The 18,134-nt window shown below is 45.9% G+C and overlaps 1 protein-coding gene across 1 annotated transcript in view; it reads right to left on the reverse strand.

The window, feature by feature from the left end:
- Positions 1 to 17,484, reverse strand: part of ITGA8 (integrin subunit alpha 8) — a 185,968-nt gene extending 168,484 nt beyond the window's left edge. The window contains exons 1-2 of the mRNA XM_078450391.2: positions 16,934 to 17,484; positions 16,084 to 16,217 (exon numbers count right to left, since the gene is read on the reverse strand). Of these exons, the coding sequence (XP_078306517.2) occupies positions 16,084 to 16,217; positions 16,934 to 17,139 (340 nt within the window). The 5' untranslated portion in view covers positions 17,140 to 17,484. The remainder of the gene's footprint in view (positions 1 to 16,083; positions 16,218 to 16,933) is intronic.
- Positions 17,485 to 18,134: the final 650 nt, after the last annotated feature.

Below are 18,134 nucleotides of genomic sequence, written 5' to 3' on the forward strand. Positions count from 1 at the left end.
TTACTTTTCTATAATGATGTAATGTGATATATATGCTTCAGTGGCAACCATATTACAATATATAAATGCATAAAATAACATGTTTTAAGTTTATGAATTTTATCATGTCAAATTTATCAAATATAAGTAGGTAAATAAGCAAATAAATAAAATAATGAAGTGAATACAAATGGACCCCATGCATTACGTCTAAATAGTGAAATGATGCTCTTATGTGGATCCTGAGAAACGTAACAGAAGACCATGGGGGAGGGGAAGGAAAAAAGAGAAGTTAGGGAGGGAGCCAAACCATAAGAGACTCTTAAAAACTGAGAATAAACTGAGGGTTGATGGGGGGTGGGAGCGAGGGGAAAGGAGGTGATGGGCATGGAGGAGGGCACCTGTTGGGATGAGCACTGGGTATTGTATGGAAACCAATTTGACAATAAATTTCATATTAAAAAATAAAAACAAAATAAAAAATGAAACTAATATAAATAAATAAATAAATAAATAATGAAATGATATAAACCAAACTATTAAGTCAAATGTATCCGTCATAAAAAAATGCTTTAAAATGCAGCTTCAAAAACTCTTTCTTCTCAAATTGAAATTTTTTTTCAGATTTTTGTTCTTAAAAATTCAAACAATATAAAGTAACAAAACTTGTATAAAGAATTACATAAGGGGCTTCAAAGTTAGTAAAAAAAAAAAAAAAAAAGAATTACATAAGGTACTTAGAGGAAGGTCACTGGAATCTTACCCCTTGGACATAGTAGCTGTTAAGTTTGGTAAACCCCTCCAACCTTTTAGAATTTGAGAGGCTTCTGGCTCATTCCTCTAGTTTAAGCCATTTCTTTACTGGCACTCATGAGAGTTTTATTTAAAAAATCTTTTTAATGTTTATTTTTGAGAGAGAGAGAGAGATAGAGACACAGAGACAAAGAGAGCACGAGCAGGGGAGGGGCAGAGAGAGAGGGAGACACAGAATCCAAAGCAGGCTCCGGGCTCTGAGCTGTCAGCACAGAGCCTGGCGTGGGGCTCGAACCCACAAACCATGAGATCATGACCTGAGCAGAAATCAGATGCTTGAACGACTGAGCTGCCCAGCCGCCCCATGGAAGTTTTATTTTAAATTATTTTTTTTCATATCACTATTTAAATGCTTTGTTTCATACATATTATACAGTTTTCCTGATCTTGATGGGGATATACATCTTCTGCTACAATTATTTCCACATCTATATTGTCTTGCCAAGAATAAAGGTCGCATTTCCAAGTTCATGTTTTTCACAGCCAATAGTGCCTAGCCAGCGTTCTTTAGACTTTTGTTTCGTAATAATCTGAATGAGTTTTCTACATCATATAATATCGTTTGAAATGCTTTTCGTATGCATGTTAACCCAGGTCACATGTAAGGTTTGTTCTGGAAATACATATGGAATTTTGGTGGTACGGTGCAAGTGATTTTGGGGGGGATATTCTGCTAATTCATGATGCAGCTAGGGGAACATCTCTCCAAAGGGACATGGTAGGCCATCTCTTTAATCTGGTAGACCACATTAAAAACGAGAGAAAAGAAAACTTCCCTGGTAGGAAATGAAAGTCTGAAAGGCAGGGATGGACAGAGCAATTGTAGAGAGGCATCACCTCTGACCTCATCTGCTCCCACACACTCCACCGGTGTGCCCCGGCTGGAAGAGTCTTCTCTCGAAGCTCACCGGCCCCCTGGGACACACAGGTCACACAGGCACACCCACGCATGCACACACACACACACACACACACACACACACACCTCTCTTCAGCTCTGGCCCTCTCCTGATACCCACAAATCCCCCTCCAGGCAGGGAAAGAAACCCTTCTTCTGCACACTTAAAGCCTTTACTTTTTGCTGTCACGTCACAGGACCATAGACTACCGCTGCCAGGCGTTGAGGCTCTCATCCACTGGACCTGAATATCGCAAGGTCAGAGACTACGTCTGTCTTGTTCGCCATTTATACCTAATAAAATGGTAGCCCCATGAACCAAGCCGGGAGCTTGGAGTGCATCCTTGGCAATCAGCAATCCTCCCAGATTCCATTCGCTAGTCAGTTCCTGTCCACTCTTCCTTCCGAAGCCCTCTCTCGAGTCCATCCGTTTCTTTCTATCCCTCTTGCTACTTCCCTAATTGTGACCGCCGTTTCTTTTGGCTCGGTTTCTGCAACAGCTTCCTACTGGTTTCTCTTCCTCCAGGCTTGCCAGTTTTATGATTTTTTTCCTTTATGTTTATTCATTTTTGAGAGAGAGACAGAGTGTGAGTGGGGGAGGGGCAGGGAAAGAGGGAGACACAGAATCCGAAGCAGGCTCCGGGCTCTGAGCTGTCAGCACAGAGCCCGACGCGGGGCTCGCTGGAACCCACGAATGGTGAGATCGTGACCTGAGCAGATGTCAGACGCTTAACTGACTGAGCCCCCCGGGCGTCCCAAGGCTTGACACTTTTAAATTCATTCTCTATCCTGAAGCCGGAGATCTCATGCCACCCTTACCTTCCAGAGTCATCCCTTCATTCCCAACCACAATGATTTTCTTTGAGCTCCTTGAATGCCTGAGGCTTTCTCTCGGCTCTAGATTTTCTCACACTCGGAATAATTCCCTGGTCTCAAATGTCTTGGCCAAGAAACAGCTGGGGAGCTGACAAGTCTCAATATGGCTTATATGTCACCTTCGGATTGGCAGGAACACAGCATGCTTCTGTTTAGCGCCCAACAATTTATTTGCTTCAAGAAGTAATGAAAACCTCTCAGCATGGGAATCTCAGGAAGCAGATTAAATGACATAAATCTCTTCAATATGACCTCAAAGCAATGCTTTTAAATACAGGATATGATTGGGTTTCAGGATGAAGACTGCATAAACTGGCCTCCCAATAGCGTTTGAAAATGTATTTACACTAACTCCTGTCATATGCTTCCCCTTTCCTGGGGATCTCATCTCTGTGGCCAGAAGATGTAGTAAAAAGGATCCCAACCATTCATCTAACAAAATGGTTCACTCTCTGGTTAAAAAAAGAAAAAAAAAAAAGAATCACCATTCCTAATGTTACCTAAAATAGGCATTTCAGAAAGAACTCAAACCTTCTGTGTCTGCAGTGTATTCTTGAGGGAGATTAACACTCGGGATGGACTTGTTCCCTGGGAGATCTTAAATCCTATCCCAGAAGAGTACAACCAGAACATAAGGTGAGCAGAGGCAAAAAAAAAAAAAAAAAAAAAAAAAAATTTATTCCTGCCACCAGTAAATTCAGATTTATAAATCTGCACGGTCCCTGCGCACTGCCTGCGATTCAATCCTGTGACTTCACTGCTCGATTCATTCTGCCCCGGGACTACTCTTCACCCTTCCTCCTTCTGCTAACCTGCTCCTGCTCCCTTCTCATCAGCCCATAACCTTGCTTCCCGGTTCACGGAGAAAACGCAAGACGTGAGAAAAGGTCATTGTCTTCATCCTGTCTCCAGACCCACCAAGCTCCTCTCAGTGGTGCCCTTGTGCTGCTGTCCTGTCCCCGAGGAAGAGCTGCCCCTGCCCCCTCCGTCTAAGAGTCCCCACCCACCCCTTTACATCCTTTCCGGATTTTGTTCCTACAGGTCCCCTTCCAGCGTCTTTCAGTCGGTTTCAGTTGCTTCCCTCTCAACAGGATGATTCCTATTAGACTGCAAACACGCAGTAGTATCTTCTCAACAACTCCATTTCCCTGAGCCCATTTATAGTGAAGGTCCCGGGCCCCTGCTGTCCGGGTGGGTCCTCTCCTCGTGTCTCTCCCCACCTCCACGGCAACCCCTTTTGTTCCACAGCAATAACTTCCCGTTCTCCCTTTACTCCACCTCACAGGACTTGCTTCACTGGCTTCGTGACTTCTTCTGCCTCCGTGGCTCTCCTTGTCAATCCCTCCAATATTTCTCCAAATGTCAAGGTGCCCCACGACTCAGTCTCACCCTTGATCTCCCCCCTTCTGTTCCCTTCCCTTCTCCCTTGGTTGTACTTTGCTTCCCCCTTCTCCGGCCACACTCACGCCCCAAGGCACAGTCCTAAAACCGTCCACACACTTGTGGCTTCCCAATCTCAGTCTCCAAGCCTTGTGCTTGAGCTCCAGCTTTCTTCATTTGCCCTCCCACGTGACCTCACCCGGATGTCCAATAAGCAGTTCACATGTCACCTGTCTGGATTCGACTCCTGATTATTTTTCCCCAAGACTTGCTCCTTCCCCCACTGTTCCCTGTCTCTGTCCTGTTCCCCTATGACTCAGGTCAAAATTCTCTCTTTCTTCCACACCTTGCTTCCGATCCATAATGAAATTCTACCGCCTGCGCTTTCAAATGAATCCCAGACCCAACCATTTTTCAACCCCAGCTGCTGTCACCAAACCCCAGTCTCCTTCCGCTCTTGCTTGCCTACTGTCTGTTAACCTGATCCTTGGGGAAACATAATTCAAATTATCTTACTTGTCTACTCAAAACCACCAGGGGCTGCCCATCACTCCTTGAATAAAATCCAAAGCCTTGACCCTGGCCTTTCAGTTATTATGTAATCTTTCCTCTACTGGGCTCTCTGGCTTCATTTTCTGTCACTCTTTCCCCTGACTTGGGTCCAGCTCAGTGCCCTTTATCTATCTCCCAAGGATACTCTCATCTCCAGACTTCAGCAATGACTTTATTGTAGGCTGGAACACCACCCGACCCTCCATACTTGGTTCCCTCCGTCACTTAATTACTTTAGGTCCTTGTTCTGATATTCCACCTCCTCAATAAAAGTCTAACCACCTGTGGTAAGCAAAATACTAGACGCCCAAAGTGTCTATACCTTAAACCTCCCCCCCCCCCCCCGCCCCCAAACCTGTGAATATTTTAGGTTGCCTGGCAAAGGGAATTAAGGCTGCAGATGGAATTAAGGTTGCTAGGGAGCTGAATTTGAGATAGATTATCCTGGATTATCCAGACCGATGTCATATAAAGGGTACTTGAGAGTGGAAGAGGGAAGCAGGAAAGGAGAACCAGAGACTTGAGAGCACAATGACTCAGCCTGACATTGCTGGTTTTGAAAACCGACGAGGGCTGTGAATCAAGGAACGTGGGCAGTCTCTGGAAACTGGAAATAGGTTCTGCCCGCAGACCGTCCCGCAGGAACACAGCCCTGCCAGCGCGTTGATTTGAGCCCAGTGGGATCTAGTTTCCACTTTGGCCTCCAAAACCATAAGATAATCAGTTTGTGTTGTTTGAAGCCACCAAGTGTATGGTAATTTGTTACAGTGGCACCAGGAAACTAATACCTGCCCAATCAAAAATACATACATGGGTGGGGACACACCGCTCTCTGTCACCTTGGCCTTACCTTTCTTTTTCTGTCACTGGCTGTGCACCATAAACCCCACCAGAGTAAGGAAGGCCTTGGGCTCTGTTCATGGCCACACTTCGACTCTTTAGACTGGTGTCTGCTTACGGAAAGCTACTAACCCTGTTCTAGTCACTGAAATTTGATTTTATTGCCTGCTAACATGAAGCTTCACTTTCGATTCCACTGTTGTCTGAAGATAATATTTTTAGAAGTAAAGGTGGGTGAAAATGAACCGCAGGGCACCTGGGTGGCTCACTTGGTTAACCATCCAACTTCAGCTCAGGTCACGATCTCACAGGCGGAGAGTTCAAGCCCCAGGTCAGGCTCTGAGCTGATTAGCTCAGAGCCTGGAGCCTGCTTCAGATTCCGTGTCTCCCTCTCTCTCCCTGCCCCTCGTCCACTTGGATGCAGGTACGCTCTCGCGTGCTCTCTCTCTCTCTCAAAAATAAATTAATATTAAAAAGTGAACTGAAATGTGCTTTGAGGGGGGAAAAGACGTTGATTTTACAGCACGTATCCCAAGAAGGCTGACTGAAAGGATGAAGGGCATTCGGTCTTCCCAGACAACATTTGTGGTAGAGAATGGAGTCCAGGCAGATCAGGTTAAGGACTGATTTTTGGTAGAAAGTTTTACTCAAATCCCTGCTGACAGAAACACCTTCATTTCCTTGCCATTTATGTGCTCTCTACCGGAAGTGTGAGGGTTGGGACTGCAGCCCCAAAGAGCTATGCCATTTCAGTGCCCCCCAAAAATATGTCCTACAAAATATGTCCATTAGGGATAGAAGAAAAATCAGTTTCAATCACAGTTTTCAAAGCCAACCTCTTTTACTACATTTCTTATCCTACCTGGTATTCTTCTACAGGTTGTAGATACAATTTTGCGAGGTGCGGATAAAAAAAAAAAAAAAGCGTGAAGTAAGTTGGCATGGCCAACGTCCGGAGCATGCTTTGGCCTACCAAATGTGAGGAGAAGTGGTGAATGTCCATTCCGGGCAGAAGCTTTAACAAACAGTGTGCAACGCTCTACCTGCCTTTTATAGCTGGAGTGATCTTGAAAGCGCTCATCAATAAGGAACCTCCATTAGCCTGCATCCTTCGTAAGAACCTCCTTACCACCTTACATTAAACGTACAAGGGCGCCTGGGTGGCTCAGTCTCTTAAGCGTCCCGCTCTTGGTTTCGGCTCAGGTCACGACTTCACAGTTTCCTGAGTTTGAGTCCCGCACCCGGCTGTCCGCTTCCAGCGCGGAACCTGCTTGGGATTCTCTCTCCCCCTTTCTCTCTGCCCCTCCCCTACTCATGTTGTTTCTGTCTCTCTCAAAATAAATAAATAAACTTTAAAAAATAAACACACAGTGTGAGCAAGCGATGCACCTGGGTTGCCTGAAGCCAGAGACTTGGAGTCATTCGTTACTACAGTAATTCCTGGGTATGCTTTGGCCTAAGACACGTGAAGATCAATAGTGACCAACCAATAAACGTTCTACCTATGAATCCCGTGGGTTTCCTTAGTTCATGAATTCTCGGTGCCATTCCTAGGAGAACGTGCACGGACAGTCTCACAGAGGCTTCGATTTTACGTGTCAACTTGCCCAGCTCAGGGGGTGTCCAGATATTTGACCAAACATTATTTCTGGATATGTCTGTGAGGGTGTTTCCACATGAAATTAGCATTTGAACTGGTAGGTTCTGTACAATGGTGCACCCACCATAGAAGGGTGCAGCCCCTTCTATGTGTCAGACCATCAAGTCCACGTTCCTGATGATTCAGGGACAACTTGAAAATGAAAACAGGCGATACAACTCCATCTTCTTATTTTTACACATATAAGGGTTACTGAACACATCCTTAGTCTTCAGTATTTGTAAATGGAAACACCCATAGGGGCGCCTGGGTGGCTCTGTCGGTTGGGTGTCCAACTCAGGTCGTGATCTCATGGTTCGTGAGCTCGAGTCCCTCATCAGGCTCTGTGCTGACAGCTCAGAGCCTGGAGCCTGCTTCTGCTTCTGGGTCTCCCTCTCTCTCTCTGACCCTCCCCCGTTCATGTTCTGTCTCTTTCTGTCTCAAAAATAAAAAAACGTTAAAAATTTTTTTTTAAATGTAAACACCGATAGAAATAGTACATTTTTAAACTACTCTACCATCTATACTCAATTTTCAAAATACTTCAGTGAACTCAACAATTTCACTTAGAAATTTTTGCGTGCTTAATTTTACTAGTTTTCCTGATCATAAATAAACACCTGTTCATAGTTTTGAAAATGAGGTAAAAATGCATTAAAAAAAGAAGAAGGAAAAAAGGGGCACCTGGGTGGCTCAGTTGGTTAAGCATCTGGCTCTTGATTTCAGTGCAGGTCATGATCTTATGGTTCATGAGATGGAGCCCTGTGGTGGGCTCTGTGCTAAGAGTATGGAGCCTGCTTGGGATTCTGTCTTTCTCTCCTTCCCTCCCTTACTCATGCTCTCCCTCTCTCTCAAAATAAATAAATAAACTTAAAAAAATTAAAAAAGAAGAAAAAACTTTGGTTTTAATCCCACTTTCCGAGGACAACCTCTCAACGTATACCCATTTTTCTTCTCTTCAACATGTCTAGATACAATTTTGAATTTTATGGTTTTCACCTGGCATTAAAACAAAACCATTTTCCCATATTAATACCGATTCTCGGTAGACTTCATGTTTTATGATTATAATACTTAATTGTACGATTATGCCACAATTTACTTGACCACCCAGATCGAGGATGTTTGAAGACATTATATTTTAGTGTTTGTACCTCCTTTCTCCTAAAAAACAATGGGCAGCAACTTCGCAATTAATGTCTAAAGTCTATTTCCCACTGGGAATGGTAGGAAGGGAGAAGCCAAAAGTACCAGAAAGTCATTACGGGGAGAGAAGGTGCTCTGGATGGTCAGGGACACCAGGGTGTGGGTCCAGGGTGAGAAGGGACATGGGTGTGTATGTAACACACGTTTGAGAGACACCCTGTGCTGTGCTGTATTGTGAATGGAGCCATAACCTGACCAGTGGGAGCGGGTTCACCCGGCTACACCTGGGGCCAGTGCTCTGCATGAAGGTGGGCTATGCGAGGTTCCTGCATAAACCTATTCCTGTAGCAATGGTGTGTGCCTTTCCAATCTCCACACATCCTGGAAACCTGGGCAGACAGGTACAGAGGCTTCTGCAACATCATACACAAATCTGCGTCCTTATGTCAGATATCTAAGGTAAAGAATAAAACTGAACTAATATTCTTATGTATATGCCCGGCAAGGGTACTTACGCGGACTGTGAAAACTACAGGAAATGTTTGAGGTGGGGTCTCCTTAGCCTAATGAAACCAGTGAGGGGTCCCATGCCTGACTTTCAATAAGGATAAGAAAATTACACAAGTATGATGCTTCACTGCAAAGATTTCTTCTTACTCAGCATGTTTTCATTGACAGTGCTCTTACCAAACATACTCTGAACATGTAATCCTTTAAATTGCTTTTAACGTTTATTTATTTTTTAGAGACAGAGAGAGACAGAGCACGAGCTGGGCAGGGGGAGAGACAGAGAGAGGGGGACACAGCAGGCTCCAGGCTCCGAGCTGTCAGCACAGAGCCCAACGTGGGGCTCAAACCCACAAACTGTGAGATCATGACCTGAGCCAGCGTCACATACATGTTTAACTGACTGAGCCACCCAGGTGCCCCTGAATATATAATCCTTTACTTAAAGAATACTAAAGAAGGTCCTACATGATGATTGGACCAATGGTCCCCCCTTATTTGCAGGCAGTGGCCTAAGCTCTTCAACGATAATGTGTGTCCTTATACTGCCGGTTATTAGTTCCAATGGTCCAGGAACTTAAAGACCACATGCTCATAGCAATGGTCACAAAACCAAACTGCATCTCCACATCGAATATACAACTCTCTGGCATTCTCCATAAAGATTTTCTTTTTCGTTTCCAAACAGTCAGATCCACTCCTGGTAATGGATCATTCTCTGGGTTTTGACAAAAACACATCAGCCACGTACCCACTGCCACAATCAAGGCGTAGGAAGTTCCACCGTGCGTCGACCCCCTACCCACCAAACTCACTTGTTCTGCGCCTCCGGGGAGTCAACACCTCCTTTCCAACCCCAATGCCTGGCATTTTTACAAAGATTTGTTTTGTAATCTATGCCTTGTTTCTACGGAAAACAATTAAAAGGCGAGATGATCACTTTTACCAATGTTTATGGATCTAGAAAATTTGGCAGACCTTTGGGGCCATATACTAAATACCAACGGTTCAGCAACTGGACTCTGCAGAACTGAGATTCAGCTCTGTTTCTTCCAAACTGGTGTGGGAAGTGCCTGGCTCACGTCCAACAAAATAACACCAGTGTATTAGGTAGACTATATCTAGAGTAAATCACCTATTGGTGAATTGCGATTTTCTTACGTACCTTAACTACCCATAACAGAATTAAAATTATGTTTAATCTATTTTTGGATTTCATTATATAGGTGCACCTTGCTTGATGCCTTCAATGTGTTTTTGCTAAGGATATACTTAAACCGAATTTTGAAAATTAAATATTATTTTCTTTTTTTTTTTCAACATTTTTTATTTATTTTTGGGACAGAGAGAGACAGAGCATGAACGGGGGAGGGGCAGAGAGAGAGGGAGACACAGAATCGGAAACAGGCTCCAGGCTCCGAGCCATCAGCCCAGAGCCTGACGCGGGGCTCAAACTCTCGGACCGCGAGATCGTGACCTGGCTGAAGTCGGACGCTTAACCGACTGCGCCACCCAGGCGCCCCTTAAATATTATTTTCTAAGTGAGTGCTTTTAGTGGGATCAATGATAAGTCTCCTATCTATCTTCCTCGAAAATCCCCATTTGTGTATCCCTTATTTGTGTAATCCCTATTGGCGTCAGTCAGGGCACATCTGATCTGAGCTTTTCTCAGAATATCGGCGACACTCTTTATTCACACTTGCATAAGCTATGGGGCTCTCTATACACAACAGCTAAAGTCTGAAGGCACACATCTCATCCAGTCACCTTAAGGGTCCAGGTGCTTTTGTCTGCTTTCAGAATAATTTTAAGACAATTTCCTACCTTTCTCCCAGAACGCTGCTGCTGCTACACAGGCTATTCCTGCCAAAAGCCTGGAAGCCTGTTCCATCACGCAGACTTCTGGCTTCTTGAAAAGAATTTTGCAGATCAGGCAACAATAGGCACCTAATGTTCATACGACTCAACTAGCCGTGGAGCAGATCTGTTTCCCATTTCTAGTTGGAGTTTCAAGGACTTCCTTTTTCTAATTGCTTCCTCGGTTGCTATGTGCTGTGGGGACCACGGCCTCCTGCCTTCTCGTATCAGGACTCGGGTGCGTTCTGTCGTCTGAGAGTCTGAGCCAATTGGGACAAGGGAAGGTGGTTGCATCTGTCAAGGGCCGTGTGTCAGGCATGGTAGCCATGACGAGCTGCTCCCAGAATAAGTAAACCATCCAGCAAAACCACCCTCAACGATTCCGTGGGATCCACACTGCATGTATATGTACATGTATGTTTCTGGTTAGCAAAACTTATACTAATTATGGCATGATTAATTCTTAATGGAGGTCACGTTGAAGCTGCCTCCTCCCCTTTTCCACTTGCAGTTGAACTTCCCAAAGCCCAGATTTCTGCCGTCCGTGAGTTCTGTCACATTGGTGTTATTTCCTCTGTCATTTACTTGATAGCTCCGACCTCCGTTTTTCTTCTCTTTGTTCCCGAACAAAACCTGATTTCTTTCTGAGGGAGCTGGGAAAAGCCAGACTTATGCGACCAATATGTTTCCCAACCCCTCCCATGAGAGCGGGCACACCCAATATTATCAAAAAGCAACCCCTGTACCAGTCACAGTGCCAGATGCTTGAAGCTGCTTCTTATTGCGGGCTCACTTAACACAAAATAAAACAGACCCCCAACACAAAGGCTTCCTTCCGGTCCCCAAGCTAAAACACAACTCCCAAGAAAAGTCGTACCATTTCAGAGCTTTGACATAATCCTAGCCAAACCGTCTTCCATTTCAAGGTTTTGTTTTGTTGTTGTTGTTTAAACACAAAGATACTAGATAAAGGCCAGGCAAATTCTGGTACTTTTTCTCAGAGGATTCCGAGTCTCAGTGGCACCTCCCACCTCTTCCTGTTCCTTCTTTCGGTGGGTCCCTAATTGCCAGTGGTTCCCAGCTGCATTGCCTCCCCGTTATTCTTAGCGATACCGATGACCCTGATGGGTAATTAGCTCATGCCATTATCTTTCTGCTCAAAATGTCTCACTTGTGTATTTAATTAGATATTTGCACACCGTGCCTGTGCTACTATTGTTGCAATTTGCCCATCATTCCAAAGATGAGGCTCCACTGACTCTATTTCACTCTTTCCCCTTTTGGGGGCAGGAAGGCTGAAACGTAGCAGCTTTATTTACCGCACACATGGGCTTAGAAACCGCCGGAAAGAGAACTAACGAACCTGGGAGTCGATTTAGAAAGGATGAAACACGAATTTGGCAGATGCGATGTTTTAAATTGTTTGAGGCACGGGGCACAGGTTAGGGAGTTTCTGAGGCAGAAGTGAAAGAGATCAATTTGGTGATGGGGGAATTTTAGTCCAGTGAAGTAAGAGGGAAAGACAGAAGGGAGATGAGAGAAGTGCTTTTCTGCAGCTCCTTGATTTTATACAGAGCAGGAAAATTATCTACTCTTTGCACTTTGCCCCTCCCCCACTGCCATATGCTTCCCTAAGGTTTCCTTTCTCTGTACTTGAAAGGACCACAGATTTTAATAGTATTCATGCATTTGAAGTGTGAGGCTATTCCTGGCTTCCTGTTTTTGAATTTATGGTGAGGAGGAATTTTTAAAATCCAATAAGATATGGTAATATCCAGTCTTTATATGATGAGGTAAAAATAAAATAAACGATTATTTAATGAAAAAAAAATAATCACATGAACTAAATGGAAGTTGAAAAAAGAAAAAAGGCAGTTGACCTTACATAAACTGAAGTTCAAGATCACAACCAGATCCAGGGACTGAATTATAGTCCAGTCTCCTTCAACGACTAAGCTGAGTTTAGTTGGTTACCACTGTGAACACGAAATTGTAGACACCCCAGGGGCCTGCACATGTTGAAGCAATGTCATTAAAAGGTCAAATTCACTAAGAACACCTTGAATTCAGATGTAACAGTAAAAGCAGACCCAGAGCTAACACACAGGGGGAGTCAGGACTATCTTTTCAGAGGAATATTTGCAATATAATCTGTATTTCTGCCTGAGACATCACACTAGTTCGTGAACGGCAGCTTCAGCACTCAGAGCCACTACTATGTCAAGCAGAGGAATTTTCTTCCTCTGTTGGGAAAACCGTACATTGCCGTCAATGGGCAGAGAGTAAGACAGGAGGCAGGTGACTGGGGACAGTGAGGGGACACAGCCCGCTGTGGGGAGCTCTGGCAAACCAGGGGCATGTACGACCCATCATTCCTGTGGAGACAAAGACTCCTCTGACCTCCGCTTTCCGCAACCCCCGACGCAAACCGCTTTTCCCTTCCAGATCCTCTCTAGAAGATCATTTTAATCGCAATTTGTGAGGGTAACTGCGGGGCGAGGGAATGGAACGGGGGGGGGGGGGGGAGCAAGCCATGTCTCGGCTCCACAGGATTGGACCCTGAATTTGCACCCTATCAGGACCAGGCTTCTCCCTTTCCTGGAAGGAAGGCAGGGTGAAGAGGCAGGCTCTATAGCAGGCAGACCTCTTTTCCAACCGTGCACCCACCGTTTACCACGGTGTGGCCTTGTGTGTATCTTTTTTTAACACGTTTGATGTCAATTTCCTTATTCATAAAACGCATGTTATGGATTAGAAATAAGTGGTATACAGTAGGTGATCAATACATGTAAAGCATGTGGGAACACTGACAGCCAGACGCCCGAGTCAGCAGCCCCTTTGTTTCTGCCTTTCATCCTTGCTTCCAAGATCACACTCTGCACAAAGAACAGAGGCTTGAACTGGAAATAGCTACACTGACTCCCGGCGCCCCTCCTCTCTTTCCCTGCTTTCCGGCAAATGGCAGCCACTGGCACTTCCGTCGTCTGGGGCACCTGGATAAGAAACCGATAGAAATGAGGTGTCCTGTGCTTGCTAGCACCCACTCAGTAGCCAAGGTCAAGCCGGGCTGGGGTTCCCAGATTCCTTTTGCCCCACCGTTCCCAGGCCATTCCCAACAGCAACAAAGGTTCCTAGGCCCACAGTACCCCCTGATGGCTAACACGGGGAACTTTCTTTACTCAAAGGCTCTTCTCTCAGGGCGATTCGCCCAAGCTTTCACAGATCACTGCTTTGTTCATTCCATCACAGACCATTCATTTCTCACAAACGTGTGGTTGCCTAAGCTGTTTTTGTTCTTCACTTTTTGCTCAATGATTTCAGAAACGTCTATCTCCCTCCTTCCTTTTTTACCCCTTATCTTACTCCTTTTACGAGTCCTCAAATCATTGCGGTTATGGTTGCTAAGTATAATTGTAGGATAAGGACATCTGTCTGTCAAAAAAAAAAACACCCTAAGAAACCTCCATTCATTTAGAAGTAAACTACGACATAGCGGAGAACCACAAGCATTAATCTCTAAAGCCCTTTGAGATATCCAGAAGACTTCCTCAGAAGTTGCACAGAACATGCCATTCACCCCTGGCTCTTTCTCCAAGTAACACTGATCTTTGCTCGGCATCCTTACCATTTTTCTATTTACTTAATTGCTAAAATTATACTAGTTTGTCCCCTACTGTTTCATTGCAAACACAATTCGGCTCCAATAAGGGTTAAGTGCATTCCTGTGGGCTATTCTGGAAACCAAAGCACAGTCTTTCAGCATTAGTTCTCTATGGGAAAGTGAATTCAAATCTCCAAGCAGTTGCTTGAGGAGGAACTTTTGGAAAATCTACCTATTGTAATTCAACACTGGAAATTTGGGGCTGGGAGTGTTCAGTTTTTAAAAATTCATACTGATGTCTGTATTCTCTGGTTTTCATCTATTGAACCATGACATCTACTGGGATTAGCACTTAGAAAGGTATTCAGATGTGACTTATCCGGGCAGACATCGGTTCTTCTTTTATCAAAGGAAAAATATACTAACCAGATCCTGATTTGGTATGTTATGGGAATGTTCTAGAAGGTTACAAAATTCATGTCCATGACTATAGATTGCTTCTCGGTAAAAAGGCATTAACATATCTTAAAGTATAAATATTTATTTCCCTTAACTTAAATTCAAATAACACGAATGCTTTGTCTTTATTTATCAAGGCTTAAGTTTTAAAGACTTTGAAAAATACAAATGATTTTGATATGGATTATTAAAAATGCCATTAATTTGATGCTTAATTCTTCTGAATGAGGAAATTTATTCTCAAGCTGGAGGTCAGTAATCAGAAGCATCTAAAATCCCAATCAAACAACTAATTGTTTTATAATTACAAATTAACATCAAGTGGCTTAATTTTTCTAATTTCTAATAAATTTAAAAGTCAAAGCTTGTAAAAATTGGGATGAAATAACTGAGTTATGGTGACTGAGCTATTGTAACTATATATAGATACATATGAAAGACATAATTTGAAAATGCTTTTATAAAATATTTTCCTTATTTGGTCATAATTCAAGGTAAGCCTTGCATACAATTTTTTCTTTGAAATGATTTCCATATTGAAAGAATTGAAATTATTTTCTTTTAAAAAAATGCAAATCGGTTAAAAACAGGTAAATACCACCCATCCAGTTTCATTAAATGCTGTGAAGATGAATTTTCTACATACATTCTAAATGCACTCTAATGTAACAATAACGAAAAATGAGGTCATAAAATAGTTGTGTGGTATTTTATAGCAAAAGGTATTTTAAGTGGTTGATCATCCAAGAACATTATTTGAGTCCACATTTTTCTGAAGAGAGATATTTGGTTTGTGATAATGTATACCTTTTGAATTCATAGAGTTTTGGAGGTACAAATGAAAACATCCAGTGTTAATGCTTTTGAAAGCATTACGTTTAAATTATTTTCTCAGGACCCAAAGAGAAAACACCAGAGGAAACAGAACCAGCCTGAATTGTTTAAAATGTATTTGCCCTTTAATTAAATAAGAAACATCTGTCTAGGGATTTTGGAAATGAATGTAATCCATCCACACTCTGCCTGTACTAGTTTGCATCCAATGTCCAATATTTTGAAAGAAAATTCTTTCTTTCTGTAAAGAATTAAACAGCAACATGGAGCGATGTCTGGGTCTATAGCAGCTGAGTCTTGCCTCCGGAGTCTGGGCACTGGAAACGCTAAGGATCTGTCTTTTCCCAGATCTGTCCTTGGGAAGCAACCAAATTCTCTCCATAATCAAGATTAGGGTGGAACGCTTGTATGTCTTCAAAGCATCCGCTCACCCTGAAACTGCTCATCTTGGGGCAGTAAGGAAACAGAAGTTACTAGGACATATCCAAATACTCAAGGTCAAAATACCAAGGTTCTCTGTCTGGGGTTCACCGTTCATTTTCCTCCCCTTCACTCAGGCTCGAGTGGAGGGACCTGGACAGCCCACAACACCAACTCATCAGACGGGCCGCATGAGGAGAAACAAAGTGGGGGAGTTAACTCCAGGACGGCTCTGGTTCTTTGAAACGAGGACCCACGTTGAGAAGGACAAAGATCACTTACTGGTGTTGTCAAACGGGATCTGCTTGCACTGTGCAGACCCCTCGGCGGGCCAGGGACAGTAATAGACCGCTCCCCCTTCCACGATGTCTGGCTGGCTGGTGTTGGCTTTGGGCGCCCCCACCAAGACACTCGCTCTGCGAAAGGGTTGGAGAAAATCACTCCTTGGGAATCATGAGAGCGTGCGCGTCTGATGCAGTCTCCGTAGCCGCGTGCTCGCCGAGACTAGGGGCGGGGGCGGGGAATTGGGGGTAGAAACGTATCTCTGATGGAGACCGACTGTCAAACTTGATTTCCCGTTGGAAACCTACGGGCGCCGGAAACCTGGTTTTGAAGAGGGTGCAAATAGTCCCAATTCTTCTCTAGGTGGAGCTGTGTATGCAGTGAGATGAGAGAAGGGGAAAAAATAGCAAAGGGCAGAGCCCAGCCGCTTGGAGCAGACCGCACTTGCGCCCAGACGCTTAATTGTTACAGGCTACGCATAAACAGACTTGGATCTGTTCGGTCCCGTTTTCCCCTTTGTACGAGGCTCGGGTCTTTGCTCGAGTCCTGGGAGCCACCCCCCTCCCCCCCGCCCCGGACCTGCGTGTTCTACACAAGTGGCACATCATTAATTTAAAGTGGCACATCATTAATTCAAAGTTCACAAGGCACATCTAGCATGGAAGGGGGGTGGACAAGTGGCGGGGAGCCCGAGGGGACCCCAAGTGCGCAGCGGGACGGAATCTCAGGAACCTCCCTCCATCGGGCTGTGGGCACAGGCGCGGGTCCCCCGGGGCAGACGGGCAGGGACCCAACCTGTGGCCGGACTCGCCCCCCCTTTGCGCAAAACTCCCCGCGCGGGGCGACTTACGTGCGAGCGGCAGGTATGTGGAAGTCCACCGCGTAGCCGAAGTAGCTGCCCTCGGGGCCGCTGTACACGGTGAGCTTGTCCACGTCCAAGTTGAACGCCTGCGAGGCGGGGGTCCGCAGCACGCCCAGCGCGGCCGAGAGGCACCAGAGGGGCGCGAGCCACTGCGCCCGGCCGTCCCGGGGACCGCGGCGGGCCCGGGCAGACATCGCCCTCCGCCCCGGCGGATGCTCACCCGGGGAGCGGGAGCCCAGGGAGCCGGCGCGGCTCCTTAGCGGGCGGCGGCGGGCGGCGCTCCCCCGATGCTCGCGTCCCGGGTCGGTGCGCGCGGCGCGTCCGCGGTGACAGCCCCGGGCGCTCCGCCGCGCGTCCTCTGCGGTCTGCTCCCCGCCTGCTCCCCGGCCGGCTCGGGGGCTGGCCGACAGGGGATGCCGTCCCTCCTCTGGCAGCGGGCGGGGGGCCCGGCGCGCTCGCGGCGCCTCCTAGCGGCGGCTCCGCGGGCTGCGGGGGCCGGAGCGGGTGACTCCCGGCCGCCCGCGCCCCTGCTGGAGGCCGGCGCCAGGCGCCTGCTTCGGCCGCCCGGCTGTCCCCCCGCAGTCGCATCTCAAGGAAGCCCTGAATCTCGCACATACCAATTCGGTCCATTGCTTTTGGAAGCTACGCGCCCCCCCACCCCCCGCCCCGCCAACCACACGCGCATAGGACGAGAGTATGCTCCAGCTTCTCCCAAATGGAATAATGTGAAAGCCTCCCCCCCCGCCCCCCCCCGCCCCCCCCCCCCCCCCCCCGGCAGCGAGATAAAGCCAGGCGAATCTCTGCACCGCCTCTGCAGCCTGATGACCCCTCAGGGTCCATGCGTGTTCATCTGTGGCTGAGGGTTTAAATCCAGCAATACTCTCCACCTCTACCCTATCCCCCCCGCCTGCGGAGGTTAGCTAGAAAACAAAACCTCGAGGCTTTATTTAGGTCTTAGGGCATGTAAATGACTTGGTACTAAATCTTCGGTGACCCGGTGTAATTGTGATCAAGAGTAACAAAGTCAGAAATGTTCGAATTTAAAATATACCCTGGGGTGGAGGAGGATAAAAGGTAACAGACTGGAAACTGCAGGAATTCAAACTTCAGTTCCAAAGCAGGGACATTATTGATCTCTTTCTGTGCCCTCGGTCTGGGGGAGGGAATGAAGAATGAGTAGGTCAAGAGG

The sequence above is a fragment of the Panthera onca genome, chromosome B4, assembly GCF_046562875.1.
Source record: "Panthera onca isolate mPanOnc1 chromosome B4, mPanOnc1 haplotype 2, whole genome shotgun sequence".
NCBI classification, from domain to species: domain Eukaryota; kingdom Metazoa; phylum Chordata; class Mammalia; order Carnivora; family Felidae; genus Panthera; species Panthera onca.